This window comes from Gadus macrocephalus, chromosome 18, assembly GCF_031168955.1.
Source record: "Gadus macrocephalus chromosome 18, ASM3116895v1".
Classification (NCBI taxonomy): Eukaryota; Metazoa; Chordata; class Actinopteri; order Gadiformes; family Gadidae; genus Gadus; species Gadus macrocephalus.
In genome coordinates this window covers 8,149,770-8,176,961 of record NC_082399.1, presented here as the reverse complement: position 1 = coordinate 8,176,961, position 27,192 = coordinate 8,149,770, and the positions used below count along the sequence as shown (strand labels likewise).

The following is a 27,192-nucleotide window of genomic DNA, read 5'->3' as shown; positions in this document are numbered from 1 at the left end:
ACTGCTCCTCCCCATCCTTCCCCCCACCCTCTTGTTAGTAACCAGGCACAGTTGTCCCCCATTCCCCCACTCCCCCACTCCCCCACACCCCGTGAGGTGGAGGGAGGTTTTTTTTCAAGGAGGTTTAGGATGGTTGAGAGGTGGCTCAAGCCGGGAGCAGAGGACGATTTGGTGTTTCACCAAATGTCACCCGTGTCAAATTAGCGATTGATGGCAAATTTGCATTGGCATAACCTCTTGTCTTATCCCGGTGTTTGAGGATGATGCCGAGAGAGGAATCGAAGAGTTGGATTTTCTTTTGCACAGAGGAAGAACAGGTTTAGGTTGAACAGTTGGGACTAGGGGAGCGAGAAACAAGCTATTGCTTCTCTTGGCTGATAGAAACACAGAGGGAGGAAATAGGAGACAGTGACAACCATTGAGTCAGCAGCAAATATTTTTCATACGGGTTTTCATTCAGATTGAGTCCTCCTGTATTGCTGTGGGATGATTAAATGCTGTGTCCAATAATGTACTGTCCTCTATCGATAATATATCGACATCGTATCTGGTTCAAATGCAAGACACCGGGCTCCACAGCCAGTCACGCAGCTCTGTGAAGCTGTCCGGAACAGGGCGTGTCCAGGCCTGGCTATCTATCAAATATAAAGGTTGGGATGAGGGAAAGACACAGAGACTCGGAGAGGATTTATTCAAGGAGAATACTGAGATTGAATTACCTCATCTGCCTGTCTGTCTGCCTGCCTGTCTGTCCCTGTAAGGACAGGCAGGCTGGGTAAGTAGCTAAAAGCCTCACTAAGGGAGACGACCACAGTGGTCCATCACTCATCCCATTACCGTCCATTGAATATTTATCATTGACTCTGACAGACAAAGTCCCATTGGCTGGAAGTGATTAGACTGAAGACCAATCAAAATGGAGGCAGATCCATGGACCCATCCTTGTTGTGATGAAGAGGAGGCTTGTGTGTTTTATGTAGTGATGTGAGTGACATACATTCATGTTGACAGAGTCCGACAAAGTGACAGTGCAGGTTTGTTATGATGTCTGATGGTAGGAGCCAGAGGCAAAACAAATGTGATTAGGACTGATTATAGCACTGCAAGCGAATCGGGTTACGGGCTTTGTCTAGGATGCTGATTGCATTACTGAAAGAATAGATCCATGCCCCCCCCCCCCCCTTTGCAATACATTCAAATAAAGTTTGAATGTATTTCAAAAACGTTGACTGTAGTTGAAAACACACACACACACACACACACACACACACACACACACACACACACACACACACACACACACACACACACACACACACACACACACACACACACACACACAAATGCTAGCAGTGAAAACACCTGAATGCATTCTCATTTCTCACAACAGGAACACAATATATGTGAGGATAAGATCCATACAACAGAGGATTCGAAAATTCCAGATCCTTTTGAAGCTGATTATACACTTCCTGAGATGGTTAGCTACCCCTGTTAGGTGGAAACGAGGGGACAGCAGAATTCAAAACGTCTGCTGGGCAACCGACCAGTCTGGGTTCTGTGTAGACGACAGAGCAGGTGGGGGTCCGGCAGTGCAAGGATTCTCGCGCAGAGGTATCTCTTTAAACATCTTGTCATAGAGCTGGGTTGCAGCAATGTACAAAGTGGAAAATGGATATTGATTGTTACATAAATCAAATGGATGATCATGATATAAAATAGCTTGTGCCGCACAAACATTGACCCTCCCTTCTGTCCGGTTTAGTAGTGTTCAGTAAAGAAAAAAACGCAATCGGTATTACATTGGTTTGGCAGGTTGTCGTTTGTGCATTTATGTGGGGGTTTCCCTTATTTTCTGGCCACAAAAAGCAAGATGTTTTTAGGAGGTAAACATCAACTGGGACGAGTTAAGCCTCCTCACACAATGTATACACCATCTACATGCACGTATGTTTTATCTCAAGCTAACAGATGGTGTAGCACATCCATGCATAGGTTACTATTCGGCCGTCATGACCCTGAGAGCTGATGTGTTGTTCTTCCTCCCACCACTCCTACTCCTCCTCCTCCTCCAAAGAATCCTAATTTGCTCTCTTCCTGTTTTGGGCCTATCCTTCATCCCGTCCTTCTCTCTCTCTCTCTTTCTCTCTTTCTCTTTCTCTCTCTCTCTCTCTCTCTCTCTCTCTCTCTCTCTCTCTCTCTCTCTCTCTCTCTCTCTCTCTCTCTCTCTCTCTCTCTCTCTCTCTCGCTCTCTTGCTCGCTCGCTCTCTTCTTATTTTCTCCTCTACCATGTATTCCTGTCCCTAATGAGCCTCAGAGGCCCATCTTGAGAGGAGCAGGAAAAGGACGATATATCTGCATTCCTCTTTGTCTTTCTCTTGGCAGGTGATGAGGGATCTCATGGGTCATTAGAGTATTTCCTGCGCTGAACGCTATAGGACAGTAAAACACATGCCGGCTGTTGGGCTCGGGTCGGAAAGGGAAATCCAAGCCTGTTGAACTGGGGAGATCATATCTATTTGTTCTTTTTTATCAATCAGTTCAATAAGAATTATGCTTGCTTGCTTTTAATCAGATCAAAGCACAAATGTGGGTTTAAACAAGGTCGTTGTTTTTTTTATTATTATTTTGCCAATGAGTTACCGACATTGTAAAGTCTGTTATCCAAGTATTTGTTAAAACAACAAATCAGTGAATACTTTGGAGTGATTGAGACTTTGTGTGTGTACTGTGCAGAGACGGTGTGAGCTAAGTTGTTAATTGGAGCCGATGGAGAGCAGTTTTGTTTTGCTTAGCCTTGTGCCAGATTGTGTTCTGTGCGAGTGTAAGTGTTCTAGATGTTGCTCTTATTTTAAACAATGGATTGGGGCAAGGAAACTTTGCACGTGTGTGTGTGCGTGTGCGTGTAAATGTGCTTGTGTGTTTGTGTGTGTGTGCGAATGTGCATGTGTGTGTGTGTGTGTGTGTGTTTGTGTGCATGTGTGGGTGTGTGCATGTGTGTGTGTGTGTGTGTATGTGTGTAAGATGGCAGTTGCACGAGACAGAAAGCCAGTGCCCATTTAATGCTGGAAACGCTAAGGGGGAGGCATTGGCCTGGGGTGACCTGGTGTGTACTCCAGTCCCTGAACAAGGGCCAGGCCCAGACTTCCAGCCAACCAATGACAAACGACAATGATAAAACCAAAAAGAAGACAACAAATGTTTGTCGTAAGTCAAAGCACCGGCTCGTGCCATGGTGGCATTCCGAAAACAAACACAAGGTACTTTTACAACGAGACCTCTTGAGAACTCAGACCTACAGCCGAGCTGGGGAAAATGTTTTCAATACTTGATCTTTGGCATTGAAGCGGTGATAGCAGGCAGGAACGCCGCTCGTACGTTGGCGACAGTTCTGGTAACATACGAAGCATCCCGGGCATGCCAAGCTGGGGGGGCCTTCCGCTTATAAATACACACTTCGAGACACGTCTGAAATTCACAGAGGGGTCTTTCACAACCCCGCCCTCCCCGCCCCCCCCCCCCAAGTAAGGGTGAGAATAGAGCATATAATTGACATCAGAAAATCGACTCTTATTTTCAGTTTCCTAAGATAATAGATATTTGAGGTGCAGGATTGAGGAAAGATTCTGAAGAAAGTGCATTACGATAATAACAATGTTATGTGTACCACACAACAATAGTCATAGGTAACACAGAATAACACCATAGTCGCTCATATGTAAGATAAGTATGACAAGTATTTCCAGAAGAAAATACTCTCCACTGTCAAGGAACCACGCCTGGTCAGAGTTTTTTACGGGGAAATCGTAAAAGATTTGAAAGGCCTGGTTGGGTGATAAGGTCTAATGAGTAATGCAGTGTTCATGTGATAGTGTAAACAGAAAGGAAAGGTAGAGCTATCACGGGGATGTCTCAATGATAGATCCAATTTGGGATATGCAAAGTAAAAATGCGAGAAGACCAAGAATGGATCCCTGCGGTGCGCCAATTTTACTGCAGATTTGGAATGTCGGGCATCCCCATGATAGCCGATACCCGAGATGTCCAACACAGCTACCGGTGAATTAAAGACTATCATTAGGTGTATGATTAACAATATTTTTCCAGAGGTATCAGGGAGGCCGGTGTGTGTGTTTGCTGTGTGGGTGGTGGTGGGGGTGGATATCTGGATGGAGGTTGTCATGAGGTTTGTATATCACTTGAAGACAGGTGCGTAACCTGTTCTATGTCTGCCTCATATACTCCTCCGACAACCATGAAGAATGCTCATATCTGTTATGGGAAAAGCTGTTTCTGCTGTTAGTCAGTGCCTAAAGCTAAAAGCAACAGTGGATCCAATAAATATATACCACACATTTTATTCCTTTCAGAGAAGGGCGTAACGGTTTCAGCTTGGGAGGGATCGATATGCACAAGACATGCGTTTATGCACTTTGGTTTAAGGGCTTGGGTTTATGTGTTTTATGTATTTAAAGTGATGGGAGAGATGGCAAATCTCTATTGAGGGAGGACGGAGTTGATTTTGTTCATTCTCCCCTTGGTTGCAATTTTTGGCAGGGACAATTCCCTGGAACCCTTGGCATGATAGGGGTCGTGAGTGTCACTAGTGTCCCAACTAAAATCTCTGTTTACGCTTTCAGATGGCGTTCGAAAGAATGTCTTCATTTAAAACGGCAGTATACGGGAATGCTTTCAGAAGTATTCCCTTTTAAATAGCAGGGTATCTTTGGTGCCCATGTAAACAAACGCTTCACCTTAAGTAGAGGTATGTGGTTGCCCTGTGTGTGGTCCTCGGGAACATTCCTTACCAGGAACTTGCAGAAACCATACTCGCATAGGACTGGTGGAAAACGTTACATGCTACTTTAACATTATTCTTTGGGCGATTTCCCTAGCTTCCCAATGCTTTAACTGTGAACACTAAGACAACATTACTATTTTTGGAATACGGATAAATTGTATTCAGAAGGGTTATGATGCTAGATGTCCAGCAGTTTAGATGTTGCATGAGAATAAATGTATCGCCATCCATGAACCTGTATATCATAAACCACTAAAGAAAGTTCAGGTTTCTACATGCCTTTGAGGTTTACTCTGGGCATCGGTGTTGGCAGTTAGCTACTGAATTCAAAACCATATTCAAAGTAGTACCCGTCACATTGTTAAAATTTTACTATTCAGTCTGGCCAGCCTTCCAGGTGGCTGCCGCTCCTTACATGAAGCAATATTTAAATGTTTACGTTTATTTGTTGTTCCTTGGTTACAGTACCACTATAACCACTCTTGAATTGAATGAAATTGAATTTATACTATGTTGTAAGTTGCCGAACAATGCCAGGCAACCCAATACTTGCTACTATAACTATCATATATTGTTTTGCACTAGTTGAGTCCTGGTTGATATTTCTTTAATTTTGGTCGAATCCCATAGTTTAAAGTTCTTGACACCCTCCAAAGGAATCAGAATAATTCAGCGGTTAATGTTAAGCAATGCAAATCTTTTGCTCTCTGCGTAAGGTTCCATATGTGGAGATATCATGGCAGCATCTAACCCAGCACTCAGGAATGCAGAGGGAGGACAGAAGCATTGTATTGATTTATGAGACGGAAGAATTTAAATATGTTTGTTTATGCATGGCAGCACATGGGACTGGAGCCATTATGAAGGATCGGAACACAAAAACGGAGAGGCCCCTGTAAGATAGTATGTACCACTTTTTAAACACACATTCAACTCCTTGTAGCAACCCAGGTTCAATTCCCACCTGTGGTCCTATATTATGTCATTCCGTCACTTCTCCAAGTCACTTTCCTTTCCAAGAAGCCAGTGTCTTGCCATCGATAAAACGCAACACTCATTGAGAAAGGTTTAAAGGTTAGATTTGGATTCTTTATCAGCCTGCTTTTTTTTCTCCGTAACTCTAGCAATCATCAACGTTTAGTCATCGGAATTTGAATGCTACGCTGTGCGAGGTCACATGACCTACTCAATAAACAAAATAGGAACATTCCACGTTGGGTGGACGAAGGCGTCTGGAGGAGGGAATCTATGTCATTTGGGGGATATCTGGGAGACTGGGGAAGGTCGGGGAGTATCCATCCCGCACTTTCGGACCACATGTATTCAAATCCTACGAGTCTGAGTCAGACTATGAGTAGACGGGACACGCACACACACACCCACACGCACACACACACACACACACACGCACACACACACACGCACACACACCCACAACCACATCTGCCGAAAAATAAACAGTGGAGAGGAAAGGGCGGTGCTGATGATATAGTGGTAAAATATGCATCCATCGGTTCTGTCGTCCCCCCCCCCCCCCCCCAGGCCCCCCTTTGCTTCGTTGTAAATATCCATCTCAGACCCGCCCTCGGCCCCTTCATTTCATTGACGGGGGGAGAGCAGAATATACGGGACACGCCTGTGTGTTCTGTAAACACCCACGCTGCCGCCTCGTCCACTTCCAGCCTCCTCCCCTATGTGTGTGTGTGTGTGTGTGTGTGTGTGTGTGTGTGTGTGTGTGTGTGTGTGTGTGTGTGTGTGTGTGTGTGTGTGTGTGTGTGTGTGTGTGTGTGTGTGTGTGTGTGTGTGTGTGTGTGTGTGTGTGTGTGTGTGGAGTTTGAACCAGCGACGGGCCCCCTCCCTGCTAGGGCTTCCCCTGGGGAAGGAAGCTGACACAGGGTAGGGAGGAAGAGGAGGCGGTGACCGTACCCTGGTCGCGGCCACGGAGGCAGCAGCGTTGACCTTCCACTGACAGCCACCGGGAAACACCAACAGGAAGTCGAAAGGGAATTGTGCATCCGCCTTGCTCACGGTTACAGGCGACAGGAAGCTGGGTGTCAGGGTGTCATCAAGGGTGGGGGGGACGCGGCGCAGTCGCGACGGTTTCTCTGGACCTCGTGACCTTGCGCGTGAGAAACGGCCTAGGAATTTAACTGTTACCGAGTGCCAGTGATGGGTACAAGGATTTGCTTTTTTCATGGTCGTTCTTGAGGTATACTCTGAAAAGACACTTGTAGACGGATGATTCACATCGTTCAGCGTGGTACTTAAGAACTGAAGGTTCTGATGTTTTGTTAGCATGGTAACAATTACAGTTAATTCAAGGGGGTCCAAGTACCTACAATTTGAGTTTCCTGTTATTTCTTCAGAAGTAAATGAAAAAACACGTTTAGGTAAAAAAATACCTCTTTCAGCCAGTCTCTACATTCAACGATAACTACTCTGCATTCCCAAGTATCATCATCGAACCAAACATCCACAAACATTTGCCGTCTCCACAGACCAGGTTTTGCACACTGCGCCTAGCACATACAAGGTGCATCCAGTGAAGCCATTTTGGTTTCCCATAACTACAAACGTAGAGAGACATGTAGTGGAATAACATTCTCCATCCACTTTCTTTCCATCCTAACCACTGCTGGATGTACTCCTTTATCGTTCTTCACGCACCTTCAAACACAAAAGGGGAAAGTATTGATCGGATCTTGATGCTTATTAAGTGTATTGTCATAAAATCGTTCACCCAAACATTAGAGCGAGTATTTCCTTTAATGTCAGTTGTGAATTATTTGTGGGTGTGGATTTCCTGGACACAGAGTCAAACCCACGAGAGCCAAATGCTTTCGAGAAGTGCGTTGGAGCAAAAGCACCAATAGGCCCAGTTGATTCCATCTCCTTTCAGAAAAAATATGGTTTTAATACAGAGCTTTCCATACACTGGTATTGACACACTCAGTGCAATTTCCTAACAGGAAGTGGGAAGAATGTCTGTTGGTGCCATGGATGTGACTTAAGCACTGGTGTGCGGCAACAAGGCGTTGCATTGGAATGCAGACTTTCACATCCTACTCCAACCATAGTTATATTGTTCAGGGAACTGTACTTGTGCGTAGCATCCTGATGTCCTTTAAACTGCCCAGTTACAGTACAGTACAGTGGGGTGGGGTTGGGTGGACGGCACTTGTCCTTGGTTTGCTGTCGGAATTCGTTGTCTAACTACAAGAGAGATATGCTGGTTCATTAGATCACTTCATCTGTATGGCTGTCTGCTACAGAATCCCCTTGTCTGGTGTTTTAAGGACGACACGATAAAAGCCTGCGAGCTCAGCCTGTTCCAAAGCAAAGGATGCCTGATGAAAAAAGGATTTAAAAAAAAAAAAACGGGCGTTTCTTTTTTTTACTTGTCATCTAGTAATTGAACAGTTCAAGCACAACGGTTTCATGTGTGATTGGCTGCCCTCTACTGGTCGATCTGGCTGCCAAGATGATGAAAAGGTGATGCAGAGATTTTCAAAGAGGGAAACTGAGAGACCATTGCCATCATAAATAAACTAAATAATCTCACAGAAGTCACACACTTTCTACAATGTTAAATAAAATGCTATGTTCAATCAGACGTTGTTCGGCATTGATTTATTCATGTGTGGTACCTTACAGGGTGGGACAGGGTGTGTCAATGATTAGACATTGTGGTTTCAGCAAGTACCACATATTCTTTCTCCCCTGGAATTTCTTCTTCTTCATGCCTTTGAGGAATTTAAATCGTCTGCAGCCATTTCAGGAAAATAGAAAGCACTCCGATCAGGACCTTTGGGGCCCCTCCGTTTCCATGCTACTGTTTTTCTAAAAAGCACTTTTCAGAGCTCCTAATTTGTGTCTCTTCCCCACTTCCACATAAACTTGCCTGCTCGGCTAAAAGGCTGCCCAGTAGAAGCGGCTGCAGGAACCATTAGGGAGCCAGACTTGGAGCCGCGGGTTGATGGTCCATTCAAACTGGTTTAAAAGCCATGCTGTGTTACCAGAGGCTGTGAATAGCAGGGTATTTAGGGTCTTAGCTCATGTAAAATTATGGATCCTGAGAAAAAAGAAACTACCGGAATGATTTATTTTCTTTGTATGGAATTTAACTCTACTCCCAATTGTAGCTTGGAAGACTCCTATGCTCAATGACATTCTGAAGTAAACACACTCGCACGGACACACACTCACGCACACAAACAGACACACACAGACCGTCCAATGGCAATTCGCACACCCTCACACACATACACACACACAAACACACATATACATGCACACACACACCCACACACACACACACACACACTCACACTCACACTCACACTCACACACCCCCACACACACACACACACACACAAACACAAACACCACTACACACACAAGCACGTTCTCCCTTGAGAGAATAATGGTTTGTTTGACCCAACTCTCTCATTTGAGGAGATTAATTGTGTGCCGGTAGACTAGCTGAGCTTCACCAAACTAAATATTTAACTGTTTGAGGTGCACCGATGCTCATCTGTACTGCGAGCCGCTCGGCTTCCCTCGGCACACACAGTGATCTGGCCCCTGTCAGCGGATAAGTGAAGCCTGCATGGCTCACGTCATATCATACATAGTACAACAGATGTATTTGTTCCTTTCCTTAACATGGGTTGGAATGTAGTTCCTACAACCACAGTATAAGGAAGACATCGGGCGGATGGTTTACTCATTTGTTTTTACCTTTTTAACTAATGTTTGTTTAATTTGTTTAAAAAAAAGCATTCCCGTGCCAAGACCAAACAAAACTACTGAAGGAATTGAATTGTATACAAATAGGCTTAATTAAAGCCTTGAAGTCATCAGCAAACGTAACATTTAACTCAATCTTATTGATACAATCAGCCCTACATCTGGAAGTGAGGGCTTTCTTCAGAATAAAAAAAAAAAAAGGGAAAAGTAATGTTATCGCTTTCAAAACTTTTTTTCATAAAGTCATCAGCATCAGCTCGGACCAACAGGCTTATTTTAACCGCCCAGAATAAATCGAACAGGCATGTCGGACACACAGATACACTGACGACATCTGGTGGACTGTAGAATGTCCAGCATGCTTGGGCTGAAGAATCACGAACCGGCCAAGTTTCAAACGCGTTGTACAAAATGAGTCCACTTGACGGCGCCAAACACAACCAATCCAGAATCAGAAGATTTCAGACACACACGTGTTCGTCTACTCATCAACCCGGTACCCACCGTGCCCTAATCCAATTAAGATGACAACGTTTGTATAACTAATTATCTGCTATTGTCAGCGAATTGAAACAGCGTCATTACGCTTCGATAAAACGTTAGCTTATTCTAATAGGTCAACGAAGGACAAACTACAAAAGTTGCTGCTTCGGAAATGTGAAGTGGCTGCAGAAGGACGAGACGACCCATGTTTTGCATTGATCGATTGGGATTGTAAACCGTGTGCAGGTCTTTCTTAACGTGCTGCTGCTAACACCCTGGCATGACCAAACGGTGCTGCTCTTGAGGTCATTCGCATCCTATTCTTACCCCCTGCACACTTTTTCCTCAGTGCGCTGGTTTTGGACAATGGGTGTAAATGATGCAAACATGGATCTTTTCTCTTGTAACTCCACCACGGTCGCATGGAAACTCGAGACCGCTTTAATTTCTCTGGCGTTCTCGCTGATTTTCCTGGTCGGCACGGTGGGAAACTGTCTGGTCCTTGCTGTGCTTTTTCGCACTGGGAAGATGAACACCAAGACGACAAGTTTGTTTATTTTTAACCTGGGGATTGCAGACCTGTCTTTTATTGTCTTTTGTGTGCCCTTTCAAGCCACCATTTACACCATGGACGAGTGGGTGTTCGGCCCGGTGTTCTGCAAAGTGGTCCACTTTCTTATATTTCTGACTATGCACGCCAGCATCTTCACCCTGGCAGCTGTGTCATTGGACAGGTGCGTGTGCATTATTTATTAATCTCCGAGATGTGCAAGTCATTGATTCGTAATGCAAAGGGTGTGTCAAAGGCACCATGCAACTTAACTGAATGGGCTGTAAACATTAGAGCTCTATAAACATTTAACAATCACTTATATTATTATTGCCGTTGTGTTTTGCTGTAGTGATTTATTGCAGTGATTCATATGGACTACAATTAATTCATTCTATATACATCAGTACACTTTCATCCAAATTATGTATATTTATTTCCAATTTTTGACCTAAACACATGACAATCTAGACGATTCTCAGCTCGTTTGGCAGCTGCCTAAAGTCTTACGCAAACAAACATATCAAAACCCTTCCATACTTTGCATTAAATATAACCGCTGCGCTGCCGCCCTGTGGAAGCAGGTACCAGGCCATCTGCTACCCGCTGCACTCCAGGCAGATGAGGACGCCCAGGAACGCCCTGGCGTCCATCTCCCTGGTGTGGCTGCTGGCGCTGCTCTTCTCCGGGCCCTACCTCAGCTACTACCGCCAGGTGGAGCTGGGCGGCGGCCGGGCCTGCCTCCCCGTGTGGGAGCCCGCGCCCCGCCTCGCCATGGACATGTGCACCCTGGTCTTCGGCTACCTCCTCCCCTTCGCCGTGCTGGGCGTGACCTACGCGCGCACCGTGCGCCACCTGTGGACCAGCGCCGACCCCCCCCGGACCCCCGACATGTCGGAGTCCCGCCGGGCCAAGCGGCGGGTCACCAAGATGCTCATCGCGGTGGCGGCACTCTTCGGCCTCTGCTGGCTGCCCCACCACCTGCTGGTGCTGTGCATGTGGTTCGGCCCGTTCCCGCTCAACCACACCACCTACGCGCTGCGCATCCTCTCGCACCTGCTGGCCTACATGAACTCCTGCCTCAACCCCGTGGTGTACGCCCTGGTCTCCAGGCACTTCCGCAAGGGCTTCGGCAAGCTGTTCTGCTGCGCGCTGAAGAAGAGGGCGGGGAACAGGCCCCACGCCGCCTCCAGGAAGGCCGTCCACACGGCCAGCAGCGCGGAGACCTCCAACTGAGGAGCTGGCCCGTGGGGAACCCTTGTTCTCCCCCCCCCCCCCCCCCCCCCCCCCCCCCCAACGCGGAGGCGTCGAAGTGCCCTAACATGCATGCACATTCTAGTGTAGTTCCTGTAGTGTAGAGGAAGGTCCTTCTTGTTTACTCATGGTCGGCGAGCTCACCATATGAGGAGGATCCTTCAGAATAAGGTGCGGTTTCCGAGTACTTTGTCCCGGGCTGACCAGAGGAGCCAGGCAAAAATGTTTGTTCCTTTATTCGCAGGCTCTTGAAGGATACCCGAACAACCTGCCCCGTCCTGCTACATGGTTGACTCTTAGTCTTTGACGCTGCTAACTGTATTGCTCTTTGTTTAAATTATCCCAAACAACATTATAACAAAACACCTGTTCTCTACGTTATACAAAACAGAAAGGTACACCTCGACTCCCTCTAAGTTGATCAACAAGGTGTGATGTATGACCTGGGTGAGATTGGCCCCCCAGTTGGTCTGATGGGATCGGTTGTTTTATTGATAGATGAAAGAAGATCATTTAATGCTAATCCCCCCCCCCCCCCCCAACCTTTTCCCGATCAACTCTGGGGAGATATAGACGGAGGCCTTTAAGGGAGGGGATGAGAATAGGGTGAATGTTAAACCATGTAAACAGGAATTAATACATTCTGCTTCATTCCCAATTTGTTGCACGAGTGCAGTGCTAAAGTTGACTATTGCTCATATTATGTACTGGCTAGATGAAGAGACTCTTACTTTCTACACCCTCCTTATGGAATTAGTAGAAAGAGGAGGTTTAAGCTGAATGCAAGTGCTTGCTTTTCTTGCAAAGGAATGTGTTGTCCCTGTGTTTTTATTACTGTGATCTGAGCAAGGTGTACATGTGCATTATTTAACGATACTGCTGTGTATTGATCCATGCCTAGATGGTCACAGATTATGTTGTTAATTTCTGGACAGCGTTAACTTGATGTCAATAGATCAGGAATGAAAGAACCCTTTTGTTTTTTTGTATGATGGCAAAATCCTGTGCTGTACACTGCCTTTTAAGGTCATTGACCTTTTGTTGACGTTGTCCCCTTCACATCAAATACCAACTTGAAATCCCATTTGGGTTGTAAAGCGGATGCTTAAATGAAGACAGCAACGGTTGGAAATGAAATCATCCCATAATGAAAGGGTAGTTAAATGGTTTCAACAAGCGATTACACAGAAAGCCTCCCTATCTGGGAACAAGGCGTTACCAGAATAAACAGCTCTGGAGGCAACGGGGGCAAGCGCCCGGGATGCGATGCGGGTTCTTGGAAAAATAAGGCTGCTTCATTTTCCTGCAACAATACACTGGGTGACAATGTGCTGTTGAAATACTGTAAATATCCTGTATGGCATTGATGATAAGTAGCCTCCTTATTTATTTACGCTATCAGTCATATCCCAAAGGGATTGCTTCAGGGAAAGCTGATGATGTGGATGGGATTTAGAAGGCATTTTAGAGGCCTTCTAATCCAAATTATCTTCATTATCAGCAATGCAAGATATGGTGTGGAGAGTAATCAACATTACTACTGTATTATAAAACTGGCACTCTGAAAAAGCGAAACTAGAAAGGCTATACATTTTCTCTCCCTCACACTAAGAAAGATAACAGCATGCATGAGTCACGGTGACAGAGATTCTGCCTCAAAAGCATCAAGAGAGAGAGAGAGAGAGAGAGAGAGAGCCTAATGGGTTCGAAATAATTATATTTCAAATTACATTTTAGTGCTTTATGGAAATACAACCAGATAATAAACCCTAATAATTGCCGAACTACTCAGATTTTATTGCTCCGGATCTGCTCTTTGGCGCACACACAAAGGAGGATTGTCATACGCGTCATCTTCCACTGTGTGTTTTCAGATAGCAGATCCTATCTATGTTTTTATTGCATCCTTCTAATCCTTAGTGATAACTTGTGACGTTGATGCGTATTGATACTCTGTTGCGTAATCCTGCCGTTCAGAAGCAAATCAACTGCAAGTGTCAAACCCACACACACACACACACACACACACACACACACACACACACACACACACACACACACACACACACACACACATCAACACATCCGCGCATCCGCGCACAGTAGTCGAGAAAGGATGATAACATATGACCATGCGGTTGGAGCCGGGCAGCTGCAGATGCCAGGTTAAGTAGCCAGCCTTCATTAATCACTAAGGAAGACAGATTTACTCGAAGCCTATTGTACATAAGGCCACTTTTGACGTTTTAATCTAAAAAGATCAATGCCAAACTGCAGGCTCCACTTAGCGGTTAAATAACATCGACCTGAAACAGAATGATTGCGCAGGAACTAGTGTCTTGCGTAACCGTCCATATCCCTTATTCATGTATTAAGGAATATTCTTGACTTTGTTTTTATTCAAGGTCTGATAACTTTTTCAGTTGGAAGGCTTTGTGTTGGGGCTTGAGGAACACCTGTCGAATGAGCAAACGAATTGTGCATTGAGTCAACAGAAGTGAGAGCAATGTTTCTTTATTACATCAGAGAGCAATTCACAATAATTCAGATTGTTTATGCAACTTCTGTCGAAGGGGATGTGCCAAAAACGAAACTGGACTTAACATCCAAAGCAACATTAGAATGTTCCAAAACCTTGGAATTTATATGTGATGTGGTGGACTATATTGAGTTGTATGTGGTTTTTGGTATGGTTCTTATCCGTAAGAAAAACAAAAAAAATTTTTGCTTCTGCTGTTGGTTTAGTTGGTCAAACAACGTTAAAGGGACAAAATAAATGTATAAAATACAATACAATAAAATAACAGAAATCACTCATTGTTTTTTTTCTATGTAGTTACATTAATTAAAAAGGTAACCATAACAATCTGTAGGCCTACATCTCTTTCAGACGGAATTGTAACCACCAAAATTGTGTTGTCTGCCACATCACCCATCATTCACAGAACACTTCATAACAAATTTTCCATCTAGGCCAAGTTGCCAAGTGTCCGGAGTTATACAGAGAGCCCCTTCTGTACAAAACAGATTACCTGATGATTGATGCATTGGCAGGCTGTGGGTCTAGTGTGATTCTTCACACCAAGATGCTCACACACCCATCCCATTTATAATGTCACTGATGACCTACATTTAATACATACATTCTTAAAAAGTAAGATCCAATACTAAATCAGACAAACTACTATAAATATACATAGGCTTCTCTACGTTTATAATGACACCTTTATGGCTGCCTACTTGAGCTTAATCGATGCCTGCTTCCTCACAGCTAAAAGGGTCATGGTGTCCATGAGCTGGACACCTCCCCTGACTGCTCCTCCAAGCAGGTATGGTGGACACCGCCGTTGGCTTGTGAATGGGTGAATGTGAGGTTCTAACTGTACTTATTTATTGAGGGAGCACGGGATAGAAAATCGATATAAATGCAGGCCAAGAAGGATTTGTGTATGGATGTGCTGCCTGTCTGCAATAGAACAGGCTCTATTCATCAAAAAACGAAAACAATAATCAGTGATACAGGTTCCCTTTATTCATCTGATTCGATTTGGAGTCATCCAAGTAAATTACATATAAATACATAATTGTCATATATTTGTACAAAAAAAAAATCACACCAACATTCGTTAGGACACATACAGGATCGTGGCATTAGGGGGGGTCTTCAGAGAAGGTTTATTTGTTGTTAGGGGGGGGGGGGGGTGGCTGTAACTAGGGGTTTCTTTAGTGCTGGAGGAAGGGAGGGGTTGGCCGTCCATGTGAGGATTTGTGGGCGGGGCTCTTAAGCAGAGGTGTCAAACAGCCGTTCGATCATGTCCTCCACCTGCTCCGGCCGGTACTTGTGATACTTCTCCGGGTTCTTGGTGAACTGGATGTTGGCGCATCTACGCAACAAAAGAACAACAACAACATGAAGTCGTATCTACCATATCTAGTTGTTTTATTTATTTTAGAATTATATATTCATGCGTCCATCAATATCCATTGTTCTAGAAAAGTGCACCGTCCGTAACGTAATTTTAACAACAAACAAACTACAGGTTCTCATGTGGAAAGTTCGGCACAGCAACATCGGCCCAATAACTCTTTAATGTTTTATTGTTTTTATACTAATTCTATTTCTCCTGTCCTGTAACCCTGTCCTTTGATTTGACACACCCAATTGCCACCTAGGACAAATAAAATGCATGATATTTATACAAAACATATGACTGATATGTATATGTAGAAGTACATATTTGATTCGACATTAAAAAAAGAAAAAATGTGTAACTACTAACTGTGTATTTTTGCTTTTCATATTTTCTTAACACCAACTAATTAGTCGTAGTGCCTTGACTTTTTAACTTCATTGCTCAGAACTACCCTGTGTTTGTTGCATTTGCTAAACAAACCCCTGGCTCTGGAACCTAGGAGCCCTGTGCGTAGCCAGCTGAACACAGCACCCCGCTAGTCACCTGTGCAGGAAGGCCCTGTAGCCCTCAGACACCACCCTCTTCTGGGCCTGGCGGATGAAGTCTCGCTGCTCCTTGTCCGGGATGGCCCAGCCCTTCTGGGTCTTACACAGCTCCTCCAGCCCGTCGTTGAAGCCCTGGTGGTGGGGGTGGAGGTGAGGATTTGTTTATGGAAAAGGGGAGGCTATTTTTAAGCATTTCTTGAAACAATGACCAGAAGCAGTGAGACCCTGCAGTGTGTACCCCTCATCCGGACCTTACCTTGAACTTGTCTTTGATCACTTGCCGCTCTTTGTCTTTGAGCTGAAACGTAGCACATATAAAAGCGTCAACCTTGTTTTCCTGAACGTATAATATTTCTTTCCTTTTGCTTTGCTTGGCCTCTCGGCCATTTTTTTTAATGAGAATCTGTTTATGTCTTTTTAAATCAAAAGAACGAGGCATGATTCCTGGTTGGCTGACCTTGTTGTAAGGCTGGATGACGGGCATGTTCCGGTCGGTCAGATGCTCCGTGACCCTGAACCAGCTGGGAGAGAACACAAGAAGACGTCAGGTCGGGACCCTAGATCACACACTTCCCAGGTGCATTACACAAAGTAGGGATCATCCCCGTTCTGCAGCAGAAGCACACATCAAGGGATGGTCATGCAAACGAAAGGACTAAAGAGGTCTGGTTCCAACGCAAGTCGTTGTTCCTGATGTTGTGTCGTTGTTTTTTTACCTGCGTTGGTACATCTGGATTTGCTGCTCGATCAGCTCCCTGTAGGAAACCTCAGCCTTCTTCTGGGTCACTTTCACCAGGGCGATCAGGTCCGATCTGAGAGGTCACAGGTCACAGAGGGAGGACATGAACAACTTGAGACTAGAGCCTTACTAAAGGGAAACTGTACTGTAGTAATGTAAAAACAGCTGGCCCTGCATCATAGTGGAGCCAAGAAATGTGTATTATTATTAACATATTAAATTAGAACATATTTTTTGTATAATATTATAGTATTATTAAAAACAATTATTCGATTTTGGTATTTGATTACTTAAACCATACTTTGAACAATAGTACATTTTTTTCAAGTTTGATAATGGTATCAGTGTTCTAATTAACACTATAATCACATTGGGAGAATAAATGAGGCAATTGCGTGGAAAAACCCCAACGACAAAACGAGTGCTTATACTTCTCCAGGGACTTGAGGATGTAGTTGTAGTTGTTGTGCAGGAAGATGGCACTCAGAGCAGAGTCCTCATACACCTTGGACTTGCTGAGCAGATTGAGCTGTAGGTTTCCCAGCACCTTGCCTGGACACACACAAACACCACACAAAGCAGAGCGCCACATGTCGTTGTTCCGATGCTGTGCCTGTGAGGGTTTGTTTTTAGCTTTTACTATTATTCCACTTACATATATACGTGCTAAGGAGCCTTTTGCTGAACTCTGAGCTGTAGCTGCTGGCGGAGGAGCTGGTCTCTGGAACAACACGTACATTTATAACACTGTTAACATGAGCAGCGGGCCACCTGATGTGTCAAACATTTGCATTTATACATTTTTTTAAACATTGTTGGATATCGCTCTATTTTCCATTGGCTTAATATTGGGGAAGTTTCCTCTTCCATTAAAGAAACAAACTCACAGATTTCAATTCACCAGACGGTAATGAAACGGTTTCCATGGCAGACCACACAAAGAAACTGCTAGTCATTTGTGTATCAAAGAAACAGAGCTGTGCCACAAACAGGCCTCTCTAACTCATTTTGTTTTTGTTAAAGAGAAGCAATTGTTAAGATCACAATCATCACTGATTAGATTAATCCCTAGGAGAAATAAAAACATGTAAAGCCAAGAAAATATCAACTTCATCAAAAAGAGTAAAACAGGGGGGGGGGGGGTAGGGGGTCTTGTTCCAGGGCCATCTTTTGCTTACCTCGGGGGTCTAAAGGTATATTGTAAGTGTCGCCCAGTACTAAGCGGGCAGAGGCAAGGCGAAAGAGAAAGACAAGAGCCAGAGAAGAAGAGAGAAGAGAAAAAAAAAGGTGCAATAGGTTAGAAGATAATTTTGTTAGTACAGAACAAGCCAAGTAGCGAACAGGGATGAGACAGACAGAGAGACGGACAGGGTGCGATGAGAGGTCAAGACCACATTGCTGGAGGAGAACAGAAAGGGATAGGAGGAGGACGAAGGATGCAGACATTATGCATGGCCAGGAGGAGATGGCGAGGGGAACGGGCGGAAGGAAGAGGAATTCGACTGGATGCTGTTTTTGCAATCAATTATAAAATAAAGTGACAGTGACCTTTGCCAGAGGTTAGATTGGAAAATTGCACGACATTTTTTAAAGGGAAGGTGAACCCCCTGTTTTAGCTCAAATTCGAGCAAATTCTAAAATATAAATCGGGAACATAAAATAAATAAGATAAAACTATGAATTCCGGGAAGGAGGGGGCCAGTTATACCCATGCTGATGACCCACGCCAACTTTGAGAGGTTTATTTAAAGCTATTAGACTACCGTCATTGTGTAGGAGCGTTAAGAGTGATCGATGTACGTATGTATGCATGAAATGCGTAAGACATTACGGCGTTATATCATAAATATCCGAGAAGCTCCGAGAAATATCCATCAAGACGGAGCTCCACACATCCACACACCCCACTAACGGCGTCGCTTTGTTTTGACGTCGATGTGCCTCGGAAAAAAGATTTTGGGTTCACTGCCCCTTTAAAGACTCGTTCCCACTATCTCAATCCCAACGGGAACCTCCATGTGACCATCAGTAGTGCCCCTTTAAGGAACTTCATGCAAGGCAAGCCGAGGAAAGAGACCGATGGCTGGGTCCTGGAACGATTGAGGGGTGAAGGTTGAGAGTATGGACATATAGGACTACAGAAATTATGTATAATGAATCTTTTCAAACCAGTACCCACAATTACAAATGCAGTGATCATTCTTCATGGATTCTTGCGTCTCCTTATTTAAAATTCACATGCATATAAAATGGTATCTTATTCAAGGCTAAGATGATGGAAGCGTGTCTCTGGCGTCCCTCAAAGCGACTTGGCTCTACCTTGAGAGGCCAACATGGCTCCTGCCGTCTCGTGGAAGTCCAGCAGCTGTTGCAGGAACAGGATGGCCTGTGAATATTAGAGGCATAGAGACAAAGGGAGAGAGAGAGAGAGAGAGAGAGAGAGAGAGAGAGAGAGAGAGAGAGAGAGAGAGAGAGAGAGAGAGAGAGAGAGAGAGAGAGAGAGAGAGAGAGAGAGAGAGAGAGAGAGAGAGAGAGAGAGAGAGAGAGAGAGAGATATGATGAAAACATTGACCAGAGCCACTTCAGTCTATTTGACTAAGGTAGTGCTGTTCAATGAGCTGTTACTAAGGGGTCTCTATCCCTGCCTGAGGAAGTAACAACAGCGAGCGAGTGAGCGAGCAAGAGAGAGAGAGAGAGCGAGAGAGCGAGAGACCCTAGTAGGCAGGTGTTTGTGAGTTTGTACTGCTGTGTATACACACAAACACACAACCAGAAGCAACACTGCAATGGCTTACATTGCTTGTCAGTTCGTGGACAGTTCCATCCTTGGGCATGTTGTACTCCTTATCCGGATCGTTCTATGGTAAAAAACAAACATGCAGGGGGGTTAGACAATATATGTTTTGAGAGCTGAATATATACGTACAATAAAATAAAAAGGAATATTCATTGTATTTACTATATTCAACCTAATATCTATGATATATATAAGGGGTCTTGCCTTGATGCTGTCTGCAAACTCCTCCAGAGCTTTGGCTCCTATGCTTTCCATGGAGGTGATCAGAGTGGGCAGTTTGTTCTTAGTGCTAGCCGCCGTCCCCTGGAACCACACCACCAACATAAACAACCAACAACAACAACAACAACAACAACAACAACAACAACAACAACAACAACAACAACAACAACAACAACAACTACAACCAACAACAACAACAACTACAACACCACCAAACGCTGCATCGTCTACCAATGAGTGTCCCTGGGGTCAGCCACGTTTCCTTAGCCTCATTGGTTTCATACCGCCGCTCAGACCATCACTCAGCGCGGCCTGGTACCGTATGCACGGGACGTCCCGGCGCCTACCTGGAGGGTGCTGTCGAAGTCAGACTTGGAGTTCTTCAGGTGCTTGAGGATGGGGAAGATGGTGAGGACGGCCGAGTAGTCGTGCCTCATGATGGCCCTGCGCGCCGCCGACACGATGTTGTCTCCCTCCAGCATCAGGTTGTCCAGCGCCTCCTGTGGCGGGGAGGAGGAAGGTCGCAGGGAAAACGTCAAGGCCCAGGGGAAAACCCAGATTGCCGTGTGTGTGCGTAGGCTGTTGAACAGGGGCGGTTTCCACGGGATACCATATTGTCTATGGCATCCCGTGGAAAGTTTAATGACGCGGGTCACGGGGAGATGACGTGTGTGATGGTGAGATGACGTGTGTCACGGTGAGATGACACAGTCATTGACGTGGCGTTGTCGACCAATTGCAGGCAGCGGTGTGTATATATATATATATATACTGTATATGTATATTCAGATTCAACTTTATTGTCATTGTGCAGAGTACAAGGACAGAGACAACGAAATGTGGTTGAGATCTAAACAGGAGTGCAAAAGATTGTCATCTAGTACAATATATATACACACACACACACACACACACACAGACATACACATATACAAACACACACACACAAAGCCACTACCTCGTATTGTGAACAATCCTTTGTTTCTCATAAGGCTAAAAATAACTAAACTTGTTTTATTACAAAATAATGAGATTCCCCCAAACTCTTGGCTTATAGTTTAAAGTTAGTTTTGTGGTAGCAGAACATTGAAATATAGTCTAAGAGCCCCCGACTTCGTTCTGTGACTTGGCAACAATGAGGAGAAAGTACAACATGCCCTAGGTGTGTCTACATTTGTAACTCAATTCATTTGCAAAAATATGCACCAATTCAAAATCACAGTGGTGCATCTCTCTTTGAACCGAACAAATAACTATCTGAAAAACAGCGTGTTTAAAAGGGATTGAGAAGTTTACGACACAGTGGCGCCAGGGCTGACCTGGATCAGGGAGTCGAAGGTCTTCTTCTGGTGGTGCTCGGGGATGATCTCCGTCAGCAGCGCGTACTCGCTCTGGGCCAGCTTGACGAAGGCGCTGATGCAGTGGATGTACGAGTCGATCTCTATGTCCAGCACGTCGTCCTTCCCTGGGAGGCAGACGGCGGGGGGGGGGGGGTTCAGAGACCGCTCGGCATTTCAAGCGGCCAGGAACGTCATGATGGCGTGTCCATTACTGCACTGGGCTATGACTCATGTAAAAAAACTAGAACAAGCTTTAGACATTATGTTGTGATATTGTGCTCGCGTTCGCTTCTTAAAGATACACTTTCACGTCATGGCTAGGATAACTGTTATCATTATAATAATATACAGTTATAATTTTAAGGATAAGAACTATTGGCCTCTTCTTCCCCTGTTCTCAAAGCTGGTGCTGGCCTAGATTAGTTGGAAGCCATATTATCAGCAGTGTTATAAAATATTATTATCCGACTTATATTGTATAAACACTTAACAAACGATTTCTCGTGGATCATCTTCTCAATCTAAATAATTAGTGTATCTCTTTTGAAACGATTTCATGGTCCTGAACTAACTCCTCTTATCCGATAGCCGTGACGAGGGGCCACAGTGTTTCTCTTCGTGCGTGTGAGGTGGTTCTGGTCGCCGGCCCGCTTACCCGAGGCAGCCCCGTGCTTCTCGTTCAGGGCGTCTGAGTGGTGTTTGACCCGCGGGTCGTGATCTGGTGGTTTGGGTTGGATGGTAGCGGTGGGTTGGGGGTTAGCCTGAGATTTAATGAAACATCACCGGGGGTCCACTGAGGGACGCCCCCCACCCCCCTAGTGTCTGGACTTAACATCTATCTGCGGACCACCACCAAGCACCCGAGAAGAGGGACGGAGAGGAGGAAATGGGAGGGGGGGGGGGGCTAGGGGCGAGAGGGGGGGGCACCCGCTTTGCGTAGAGTGGAGCCCAGGGGGGCATGGACTGAGAGAGCACCCGGAGAGATGTGTGAGTGTAACCGTGTGTGTGTTTGTTTGTAGTTTGTGAAGGCCCTACCCAAAGTGGGTCCGTACCGAACACTGGAATCAGCGGATTCCATTGTTCGGTACGGACCAACTAGGAGGATGATTATAAATGGTCCGCTTCATTCCCAAACGGAGTCATCCATCTATGGTCAAATTTGGAACTCGTGAATCAATGACGTTCCATTCATTCTGCCTTCAAATTATGTCTAAGAGACGGCTAGTGTGTGTGTGTGTGTGTGTGTGTGTGTGTGTGTGTGTGTGTGTGTGTGTGTGTGTGTGTGTGTGTGTGTGTGTGTGTGTGTGTGTGTGTGTGTGTGTGTGTGTGTGTGTGTGTGTGTGTGTGTGTCCCACAGACAGACAGACCAACAGAAGACCAGACAGACACAGAGAGAGACACCGAAGAGTACACCAGAGGTGCGTTACCTTCCATAGGAGTGAGGTTAGAGCCCCCCTTTTTCCCATCCAGCCCATGCTGTGAGTACTGTTTGAGAAGGTTCTGAGCCTTGCGAATGGTCCCTGGTGTCCACCACACACACACAGTGAGGGGGGAGCAAGAGAGTCCCCATGGCAACCACCAGCGTCCCGAAGCAGCCAAAGAGGAGAAACGAGAGCAGGAGGAGGAGGAGGAGGAGGAGGAGGAGGAGGAGGAGGGAAAGAGAAGAAAAAAGAAAGGGGGGGGGGGGGGTAGAGCTAAGGGGTGAGTATTGAAACACGGACAAACACACCATCCCACCACCGGGCAGGACAAGACCCCCAGCCCTGATACACCACAGTAGGACAAGAGCACCGCTATAGAGAGAGACAGGAGCAGCTAGATCTACCATGTGTGTGTCTGTGTACAAAAAACATACAATACCTAACACAAAATTAAAAAAAGGCACAATAAACAGGTTAGGTTTGGGAGTAGGGAAAAAAAACACAAAACCAGCCATTATAATTACAAATACTAATTACATATTGTTATGACAATTATTACAAACATTTTGTTACATGGTTTAGGGATGCACAGAGAAGAGAGAAGACAATTGACAACAATAAAGATTGCAAGTAAAAGAATGCAATGGCGTTAGTGGAGTAGCAAATAAATGAAACCTAATCATAAAAATGTAGAGGGTTATGGTGGACAAAATAATTAATTGTTATTAGAGCAGGCGATGGCTGCAGTCAACGAGTAAGGATTTAATTGCATTTGCCAGAAATGCCTCAATAACATCCAGCGAATCTGCAACTGCGACGATTACGTGTGGAAGCGCATTAAGCAGTGAACTCATGCGGTGAGTCCATGTGGATTCAGTTAGATGATATTAAAGAAGCGGCGTCTTAAATGTCATTAGTGGCGTCTCCACGAACAGCAGGGCAAGCAAAAACCCTGAGCATCAATAAGCTAATTCACCCACAGTTCTTACAACTTAATTCAAAAACAACAGCCAAAGTGGGAGGGAAATACCACTAACCTATGCCATAATGCCACTATAATACCAAATGTATTTACATCTGTGCTATGATGCCACTATGCCCGCTACAACGACTACAACAGCGTTAAAAGTGCAAAAAAAGCAATCTCTTCAGGTGCTGTTGACTAACGTGTACCGCTGCATCCGTCAGACTGCTAGCGAGCAATGGCCGCACAAGACACACACACTTAACAAAGATAAACAACAAGGCCGCCTTCTCGTTACCTGATATGTAGACTGTCATCGCCACACAATGATTTAGAAGGAAAGGAGAGGAGGAAAGGTTAGTGAGGGGTCAGGAGGGTGTATCAGGTCAATGATGGGGATGGAGTGGGGGGCTGGTGGTCGGGGAGGGAGAGAGGGACCAGTGTCGGCTTTTGATCAAAGTAACGCACGCCTCCTGCTGTGCGGTACGTGCACTCTCATCAACTGCCAGGCACATGAGCGACACGACAATAACAATGAAAGAGGGATCCACGAATCAGAGCGGTTTTGACCCTCTTTCGGAGTTGGATTCCGAGCGTGGCATGACGCGTGAAATGGGGCGTGGTGAGCGATCGTAAAAATGAAAGTAATCATTTTAGTTTGGCCTGAATGATCCGGGACCCTGAGTGGTGAAAGCAGTGGGGAGAGCGAAGAAATCACGGGGACCCTGGGAGTTATTTCCCAAAGGGGGGACGGGGACGGGGGACTGACCTGGTCTCTTGGGAGCCTTCTTGGTGGGGGTGTCCTTGCGTTTGGTCTGGACAGCGGGCGAGTACAGCACCCCCGACGAGGCGCTGTTCTTGCGAAAGTGGTCCTTCAAGCCTTTGATGGAGCGGTCAAGCTGGTTGGAGCGGATCTGGAAATACACGTTCATAAAATCTACGGGAAGAGAGTGAGATTGGGGAAAAACAATGCAAGTATTATATAAATTTTTCAAAGGACATTGTTCGGAACTGATGCTGGACAGGACCTGTGAATGGATGCTGACAACACATTCACTCACTTGACTATGGTATAGACAGGATTGTAATGACCGTGCTAACAGGCCTGCTACTGATGTCTTGGGGTTTCTCTGGGAACATTAACTGCATGCATCTGAGTCTTGTTAAAGCTGCCTCCGGGGTACACTTTGTAATGGAGACTCACACAGGGAATTGCTGCCTTCCTCGGGGTGATAATGAAACACCTCAAAATTATTGAATGTGTTTCAACTAGAATTGCCCTCATTTTTGGTGTGTGTGTGTGTGTGTGTGTGTGTGTGTGTGTGAGCTTGTGTGTTTGCACATGTGTGAGCGTGTGCTTGCTAGCGTGTGCAAGGGTTTGTGAGTGTGTTTCGCACGTGATTGTGTGTTCGTTGTGTGCATGCACGCGCAATCCCCTGTACCCTGGTTGCGTCCGTACTCCACCAGCCAGCCGGAGATGCAGATGATGTCCTGCAGCACTGCCTCAGGTAGGTGCTCCAGCATCACCTCCTCCTGGACCTCCAGCTCGTCGTCCACGGTTAGGGCATCCAGGATCAGGATCGGGGGCACGGGCTTACTGTAGCGGGTCAGCAGGTTGCGGAACTCGGCCTCCAGCAGCTCCTTGCCCTTCTCAAAGCGGGCTTTCTGTACGACAAACAAGGGAGAACGAACGATGGCGATGGCTGTTGTCATGGGGAAATTTGGCTTCTGTGAGGTTGCGGAATTTCAATGCAAATACACAACAGAAATAATGCTATTAGAATGGCGCTAGCTCTAGCCAGAGAGTACAGGACATCTGAACCAACTCCTTAATGAGCAGATACCACATTAACCACGAGGCTATTCTGCCCCAAGTTTTGACTTTATGAGTGAAGACTGGAGATTATAAATGAGTGAAAAATACAGTTCAACACGGGGCTAGCCAACATTTTCCTCTTTACAATGAAATTGAAGTGATACAATTTGAAACCCATAAAACTGTACCACTGTGTTGAGTTCTGGACTGTCTGGGTTGTTGTCCTGGAAATACTCCACTGCCTTCTGGATCTTAGCAATACAGGACAGGTATTCTGCCAGTCTGCCCGTTGGACTGGATCGGACAAATTTACATTGTATTGGAATCCAGTTTACTCCATTAAACCGTCAATTGAAAAACAGCCTAATAACACAGATATTACAGTATGTCATAATCAGAAAAACTCTCACCCCTCTCGTATGATCCTGTCGGTGTCTTTAGCAACATGGTAGTAGCTGATGACATGGTCCATGCAGGACAACGTCTTATCCACATTCTCCTGCAGCCGTTGCAGGTTCTCCGTCTGCTTGTGGACCGGTATGATGGAATTCTCCAACTGCATGAGACGGCTTTCAAATGATGACAGAATGGAGACCTGTGACAAAGGAAAAAGAGTATATCGAGCAACCATATTATGAAGCAATGTTTTCTTGTATTGATTACTGTTGGTCAGTTTTGGTGAGTGTATGTGTGTTTGTATGTAGCGGTTTCAATACAGTGATACAGTTGTGTGTATCTCTTCATACCATTCCTTTAGTCAGCTGATCACTCTTCTCCAGATTTTCTCGGATGAATGACAACGTCTCTTGCTCCTGTATTCCACAGTTTGTAGCGAACGACAAACCAAATACAGGCAAGGCATCAGAACAAAGGTATTTCATTTCATTTCATTCAGAGTAAAGCAATGTATAACGCATATTGAAATGCTATCTAGACCGCTATCTAGCTAGTTAACGATTCACACCCATGACACTTATTTCCGACCTGTTTCAGTTTCTCCTCGATCTCTTTTTTCCTTGCGGATGCATCCTCGGTTGGGATCATCTTCAGCTTCGAAGAATATTCCCATTAAATGATGGCAAACTGCGTTATGTATAATCGTAGACTCCTTTAATATTCAAAACAATGACCTCCTGAATTTGCTGTAGAGGAAACGGGTCTCTTCCGCTTCCGCCTCTTGAGTAGCCATTAGGTACAACAAAGACGCCATCTTTGTTGTGGCAAAGAAATTGTATTGCATAAAACCAAAACATAAGGCTTGCCCCTGCTTAATCGGGTCTATGGTATATTCGATTTTGAATCGCATATCTTTAATTATAACATCAATTGTGTCATTTCATCTAACCTGTTCTCTTCAAATAACACAGTACCACGAGAATTTATATTAAATAATTTATAAACTAAATAGTTAATAAGACCATTGTTAACTTATGTCATCCTTGTCATCAATCTTTAAGCAAAAAATATAGTTTGAACACGTATACATGTTCATAATTGACCACAATTATATCCATGTATACAATTTATCATTATATTTAACAGTTTTTTTAGCATGGCAACAGTTGGGAACATTATATAAATGTATTCACAAAGAAGA

At 45.1% G+C, this 27,192-nt stretch overlaps 2 protein-coding genes across 12 annotated transcripts; one reads left to right on the top strand and one right to left on the bottom strand.

Annotated features, from left to right (window-relative positions):
- Nucleotides 1-9,605: 9,605 nt before the first annotated feature.
- On the top strand, nucleotides 9,606-12,899 carry LOC132446010 (galanin receptor 2a). The gene is made up of 2 exons (XM_060036058.1): nucleotides 9,606-10,767; nucleotides 11,168-12,899. Exons 1-2 carry the CDS (start codon nucleotides 10,400-10,402, stop codon nucleotides 11,817-11,819), a joined length of 1,020 nt encoding a protein of 339 aa, XP_059892041.1. The 5' UTR covers nucleotides 9,606-10,399; the 3' UTR covers nucleotides 11,820-12,899.
- A 2,448-nt stretch (nucleotides 12,900-15,347) lies between these two features.
- On the bottom strand, nucleotides 15,348-27,059 carry exoc7 (exocyst complex component 7). Of its 11 annotated transcripts, XM_060036054.1 has the most exons (22): nucleotides 26,580-27,059; nucleotides 26,342-26,407; nucleotides 26,006-26,190; nucleotides 25,784-25,889; nucleotides 25,222-25,444; nucleotides 24,549-24,716; nucleotides 24,078-24,089; nucleotides 22,817-22,914; nucleotides 22,050-22,113; nucleotides 21,374-21,519; nucleotides 20,402-20,554; nucleotides 20,037-20,135; nucleotides 19,831-19,893; nucleotides 19,355-19,421; nucleotides 18,214-18,252; nucleotides 17,691-17,756; nucleotides 17,467-17,587; nucleotides 17,013-17,108; nucleotides 16,754-16,817; nucleotides 16,553-16,594; nucleotides 16,295-16,428; nucleotides 15,348-15,721 (listed from the first exon to the last, which is right to left on the bottom strand). In XM_060036054.1, exons 1-22 carry the CDS (start codon nucleotides 26,637-26,639, stop codon nucleotides 15,619-15,621), a joined length of 2,175 nt encoding a protein of 724 aa, XP_059892037.1. In that variant the 5' UTR covers nucleotides 26,640-27,059; the 3' UTR covers nucleotides 15,348-15,618. The 11 variants fall into 11 exon arrangements, with proteins under 11 accessions (XP_059892037.1, XP_059892028.1, XP_059892038.1 ...); XM_060036045.1 differs by lacking the exon at nucleotides 22,050-22,113 and having other exon boundaries at nucleotides 22,822-22,914; XM_060036055.1 differs by lacking the exon at nucleotides 24,078-24,089.
- Between the last annotated feature and the right edge of the window lie 133 nt (nucleotides 27,060-27,192).